Source organism: Haliotis rubra, unplaced genomic scaffold, assembly GCF_003918875.1.
Source record: "Haliotis rubra isolate DU_JTF1 unplaced genomic scaffold, ASM391887v1 Scf1192, whole genome shotgun sequence".
In the NCBI taxonomy this organism is placed as follows: Eukaryota; Metazoa; Mollusca; class Gastropoda; order Lepetellida; family Haliotidae; genus Haliotis; species Haliotis rubra.
The window spans coordinates 2113-8610 of NW_025765106.1; the positions used below are offsets into that span (position 1 = coordinate 2113).

The 6498-nt window shown below is 49.0% G+C and overlaps 2 protein-coding genes across 2 annotated transcripts; both read left to right on the forward strand.

Annotated features, from left to right (window-relative positions):
• Positions 1-661: 661 nt before the first annotated feature.
• LOC124261287 (mucin-17-like) lies at positions 662-1585 on the forward strand. The gene has a single exon (XM_046695598.1). It carries the CDS (start codon positions 662-664, stop codon positions 1583-1585), a length of 924 nt encoding a protein of 307 aa, XP_046551554.1.
• A 2120-nt stretch (positions 1586-3705) lies between these two features.
• Positions 3706-5970, forward strand: LOC124261299 (serine-rich adhesin for platelets-like). The gene has a single exon (XM_046695610.1). The coding sequence runs from the start codon at positions 3706-3708 to the stop codon at positions 5968-5970; it is 2265 nt and encodes a 754-aa protein (XP_046551566.1).
• The last annotated feature ends 528 nt before the right edge of the window (positions 5971-6498 follow it).

Sequence of the window (6498 nt, forward strand, 5' to 3'; positions counted from 1 at the left end):
CCACAGACACTGTCCCAACTGGAACACTACCGGATGAAGGGTCCGCAATAACTGAGGAAATGGTCACATATTCAGGAGAAGAGACTTCAAGTGGTGAAACACTAGAAACAACAAGTCCAGTGACTGTTACCACTGTAGCAGCAGATGACAAACAAACAGTGACTGAAGACTACTCTGGCATAACTGAAGATACGTTGACAGCCTCAGGAGATGAAACGGGAAGCACAACAGCAGAGCCCACCAGTCCTGCCACAATGTCCACCTCCCAGGCAGGAGAAATGACATCTTCAGGAGATGAAGGATCAGGTGTGACGGAGGAAATGCTGACGTTTTCGGGAGAACAAACGACTGCTGTAGATGAAAGCCTTTCCCTTCCAACCGCCACCACAGACACTGTCCCAACTGGAACACTACCGGATGAAGGGTCCGCAATAACTGAGGAAATGGTCACATATTCAGGAGAAGAGACTTCAAGTGGTGAAACACTAGAAACAACAAGTCCAGTGACTGTTACCACTGTAGCAGCAGATGACAAACAAACAGTGACTGAAGACTACTCTGGCATAACTGAAGATACGTTGACAGCCCCAGGAGATGAAACGGAAGCACAACAGCAGAGCCCACCAGTCCTGCCACAATGTCCACCTCCCAGGCAGGAGAAATGACATCTTCAGGAGATGAAGGATCAGGTGTGACGGAGGAAATGCTGACGTTTTCGGGAGAACAAACGACTGCTGTAGATGAAAGCCTTTCCCTTCCAACCGCCACCACAGACACTGTCCCAACTGGAACACTACCGGATGAAGGGTCCGCAATAACTGAGGAAATGGTCACATATTCAGGAGAAGAGTCTTCAAGTGGTGCAACACCAGAAACAACAAGTCCAGTGACTGTTACCACTGTAGCAGCAGATGACAAACAAACAGTGACTGAAGACTACTCTGGCATAACTGAAGATACGTTGACAGCCTCAGGAGATGAAACGGGAAGCACAACAGCAGAGCCCACCAGTCCTGCCACAATGTCCACCTCCCAGGCAGGAGAAATGACATCTTCAGGAGATGAAGGATCAGGTGTGACGGAGGAAATGCTGACGTTTTCGGGAGAACAAACGACTGCTGTAGATGAAAGCCTTTCCCTTCCAACCGCCACCACAGACACTGTCCCAACTGGAACACTACCGGATGAAGGGTCCGCAATAACTGAGGAAATGGTCACATATTCAGGAGAAGAGACTTCAAGTGGTGAAACACTAGAAACAACAAGTCCAGTGACTGTTACCACTGTAGCAGCAGATGACAAACAAACAGTGACTGAAGACTTCTCTGGCATAACTGAAGATACGTTGACAGCCTCAGGAGATGAAACGGGAAGCACAACAGCAGAGCCCACCAGTCCTGCCACAATGTCCACCTCCCAGGCAGGAGAAATGACATCTTCAGGAGATGAAGGATCAGGTGTGACGGAGGAAATGCTGACGTTTTCGGGAGAACAAACGACTGCTGTAGATGAAAGCCTTCCCTTCCAACCGCCACCACAGACACTGTCCCAACTGGAACACTACCGGATGAAGGGTCCGCAATAACTGAGGAAATGGTCACATATTCAGGAGAAGAGACTTCAAGTGGTGAAACACTAGAAACAACAAGTCCAGTGACTGTTACCACTGTAGCAGCAGATGACAAACAAACAGTGACTGAAGACTTCTCTGGCATAACTGAAGATACGTTGACAGCCTCAGGAGATGAAACGGGAAGCACAACAGCAGAGCCCACCAGTCCTGCCACAATGTCCACCTCCCAGGCAGGAGAAATGACATCTTCAGGAGATGAAGGATCAGGTGTGACGGAGGAAATGCTGACGTTTTCGGGAGAACAAACGACTGCTGTAGATGAAAGCCTTTCCCTTCCAACCGCCACCACAGACACTGTCCCAACTGGAACACTACCGGATGAAGGGTCCGCAATAACTGAGGAAATGGTCACATATTCAGGAGAAGAGACTTCAAGTGGTGAAACACTAGAAACAACAAGTCCAGTGACTGTTACCACTGTAGCAGCAGATGACAAACAAACAGTGACTGAAGACTTCTCTGGCATAACTGAAGATACGTTGACAGCCTCAGGAGATGAAACGGGAAGCACAACAGCAGAGCCCACCAGTCCTGCCACAATGTCCACCTCCCAGGCAGGAGAAATGACATCTTCAGGAGATGAAGGATCAGGTGTGACGGAGGAAATGCTGACGTTTTCGGGAGAACAAACGACTGCTGTAGATGAAAGCCTTTCCTTCCAACCGCCACCACAGACACTGTCCCAACTGGAACACTACCGGATGAAGGGTCCGCAATAACTGAGGAAATGGTCACATATTCAGGAGAAGAGTCTTCAAGTGGTGAAACACTAGAAACAACAAGTCCAGTGACTGTTACCACTGTAGCAGCAGATGACAAACAAACAGTGACTGAAGACTTCTCTGGCATAACTGAAGATACGTTGACAGCCTCAGGAGATGAAACGGGAAGCACAACAGCAGAGCCCACCAGTCCCTGCCACAATGTCCACCTCCCAGGCAGGAGAAATGACATCTTCAGGAGATGAAGGATCAGGTGTGACGGAGGAAATGCTGACGTTTTCGGAGAACAAACGACTGCTGTAGATGAAAGCCTTTCCTTCCAACCGCCACCACAGACACTGTCCCAACTGGAACACTACCGGATGAAGGGTCCGCAATAACTGAGGAAATGGTCACATATTCAGGAGAAGAGACTTCAAGTGGTGAAACACTAGAAACAACAAGTCCAGTGACTGTTACCACTGTAGCAGCAGATGACAAACAAACAGTGACTGAAGACTACTCTGGCATAACTGAAGATACGTTGACAGCCCTCAGGAGATGAAACGGGAAGCACAACAGCAGAGCCCACCAGTCCTGCCACAATGTCCACCTCCCAGGCAGGAGAAATGACATCTTCAGGAGATGAAGGATCAGGTGTGACGGAGGAAATGCTGACGTTTTCGGGAGAACAAACGACTGCTGTAGATGAAAGCCTTTCCTTCCAACCGCCACCACAGACACTGTCCCAACTGGAACACTACCGGATGAAGGGTCCGCAATAACTGAGGAAATGGTCACATATTCAGGAGAAGAGACTTCAAGTGGTGAAACACTAGAAACAACAAGTCCAGTGACTGTTACCACTGTAGCAGCAGATGACAAACAAACAGTGACTGAAGACTTCTCTGGCATAACTGAAGATACGTTGACAGCCTCAGGAGATGAAACGGGAAGCACAACAGCAGAGCCCACCAGTCCTGCCACAATGTCCACCTCCCAGGCAGGAGAAATGACATCTTCAGGAGATGAAGGATCAGGTGTGACGGAGGAAATGCTGACGTTTTCGGGAGAACAAACGACTGCTGTAGATGAAAGCCTTCCTTCCAACCGCCACCACAGACACTGTCCCAACTGGAACACTACCGGATGAAGGGTCCGCAATAACTGAGGAAATGGTCACATATTCAGGAGAAGAGTCTTCAAGTGGTGAAACACTAGAAACAACAAGTCCAGTGACTGTTACCACTGTAGCAGCAGATGACAAACAAACAGTGACTGAAGACTTCTCTGGCATAACTGAAGATACGTTGACAGCCCTCAGGAGATGAAACGGGAAGCACAACAGCAGAGCCCACCAGTCCTGCCACAATGTCCACCTCCCAGGCAGGAGAAATGACATCTTCAGGAGATGAAGGATCAGGTGTGACGGAGGAAATGCTGACGTTTTCGGGAGAACAAACGACTGCTGTAGATGAAAGCCTTTCCCTTCCAACCGCCACCACAGACACTGTCCCAACTGGAACACTACCGGATGAAGGGTCCGCAATAACTGAGGAAATGGTCACATATTCAGGAGAAGAGACTTCAAGTGGTGAAACACTAGAAACAACAAGTCCAGTGACTGTTACCACTGTAGCAGCAGATGACAAACAAACAGTGACTGAAGACTACTCTGGCATAACTGAAGATACGTTGACAGCCTCAGGAGATGAAACGGGAAGCACAACAGCAGAGCCCACCAGTCCTGCCACAATGTCCACCTCCCAGGCAGGAGAAATGACATCTTCAGGAGATGAAGGATCAGGTGTGACGGAGGAAATGCTGACGTTTTCGGGAGAACAAACGACTGCTGTAGATGAAAGCCTTTCCCTTCCAACCGCCACCACAGACACTGTCCCAACTGGAACACTACCGGATGAAGGGTCCGCAATAACTGAGGAAATGGTCACATATTCAGGAGAAGAGACTTCAAGTGGTGAAACACTAGAAACAACAAGTCCAGTGACTGTTACCACTGTAGCAGCAGATGACAAACAAACAGTGACTGAAGACTTCTCTGGCATAACTGAAGATACGTTGACAGCCTCAGGAGATGAAACGGGAAGCACAACAGCAGAGCCCACCAGTCCTGCCACAATGTCCACCTCCCAGGCAGGAGAAATGACATCTTCAGGAGATGAAGGATCAGGTGTGACGGAGGAAATGCTGACGTTTTCGGGAGAACAAACGACTGCTGTAGATGAAAGCCTTTCCCTTCCAACCGCCACCACAGACACTGTCCCAAGTGGAACACTACCGGATGAAGGGTCCGCAATAACTGAGGAAATGGTCACATATTCAGGAGAAGAGTCTTCAAGTGGTGAAACACTAGAAACAACAAGTCCAGTGACTGTTACCACTGTAGCAGCAGATGACAAACAAACAGTGACTGAAGACTTCTCTGGCATAACTGAAGATACGTTGACAGCCTCAGGAGATGAAACGGGAAGCACAACAGCAGAGCCCACCAGTCCTGCCACAATGTCCACCTCCCAGGCAGGAGAAATGACATCTTCAGGAGATGAAGGATCAGGTGTGACGGAGGAAATGCTGACGTTTTCGGGAGAACAAACGACTGCTGTAGATGAAAGCCTTTCCCTTCCAACCGCCACCACAGACACTGTCCCAACTGGAACACTACCGGATGAAGGGTCCGCAATAACTGAGGAAATGGTCACATATTCAGGAGAAGAGACTTCAAGTGGTGAAACACTAGAAACAACAAGTCCAGTGACTGTTACCACTGTAGCAGCAGATGACAAACAAACAGTGACTGAAGACTTCTCTGGCATAACTGAAGATACGTTGACAGCCTCAGGAGATGAAACGGGAAGCACAACAGCAGAGCCCACCAGTCCTGCCACAATGTCCACCTCCCAGGCAGGAGAAATGACATCTTCAGGAGATGAAGGATCAGGTGTGACGGAGGAAATGCTGACGTTTTCGGGAGAACAAACGACTGCTGTAGATGAAAGCCTTTCCCTTCCAACCGCCACCACAGACACTGTCCCAAGTGGAACACTACCGGATGAAGGGTCCGCAATAACTGAGGAAATGGTCACATATTCAGGAGAAGAGACTTCAAGTGGTGAAACACTAGAAACAACAAGTCCAGTGACTGTTACCACTGTAGCAGCAGATGACAAACAAACAGTGACTGAAGACTACTCTGGCATAACTGAAGATACGTTGACAGCCTCAGGAGATGAAACGGGAAGCACAACAGCAGAGCCCACCAGTCCTGCCACAATGTCCACCTCCCAGGCAGGAGAAATGACATCTTCAGGAGATGAAGGATCAGGTGTGACGGAGGAAATGCTGACGTTTTCGGGAGAACAAACGACTGCTGTAGATGAAAGCCTTTCCCTTCCAACCGCCACCACAGACACTGTCCCAAGTGGAACACTACCGGATGAAGGGTCCGCAATAACTGAGGAAATGGTCACATATTCAGGAGAAGAGACTTCAAGTGGTGAAACACTAGAAACAACAAGTCCAGTGACTGTTACCACTGTAGCAGCAGATGACAAACAAACAGTGACTGAAGACTTCTCTGGCATAACTGAAGATACGTTGACAGCCCTCAGGAGATGAAACGGGAAGCACAACAGCAGAGCCCACCAGTCCTGCCACAATGTCCACCTCCCAGGCAGGAGAAATGACATCTTCAGGAGATGAAGGATCAGGTGTGACGGAGGAAATGCTGACGTTTTCGGGAGAACAAACGACTGCTGTAGATGAAAGCCTTCCCTTCCAACCGCCACCACAGACACTGTCCCAACTGGAACACTACCGGATGAAGGGTCCGCAATAACTGAGGAAATGGTCACATATTCAGGAGAAGAGACTTCAAGTGGTGAAACACTAGAAACAACAAGTCCAGTGACTGTTACCACTGTAGCAGCAGATGACAAACAAACAGTGACTGAAGACTTCTCTGGCATAACTGAAGATACGTTGACAGCCTCAGGAGATGAAACGGGAAGCACAACAGCAGAGCCCACCAGTCCTGCCACAATGTCCACCTCCCAGGCAGGAGAAATGACATCTTCAGGAGATGAAGGATCAGGTGTGACGGAGGAAATGCTGACGTTTTCGGGAGAACAAACAACTGCTGTAGAT

Bases quoted from the DNA above. Each gene is read 5' to 3' on its own strand.
- LOC124261287 (XM_046695598.1), top strand. From the start codon at position 662: ATGACATCTTCAGGAGATGAAGGATCAGGTGTGACGGAGGAAATGCTG.
- LOC124261299 (XM_046695610.1), top strand. From the start codon at position 3,706: ATGTCCACCTCCCAGGCAGGAGAAATGACATCTTCAGGAGATGAAGGA.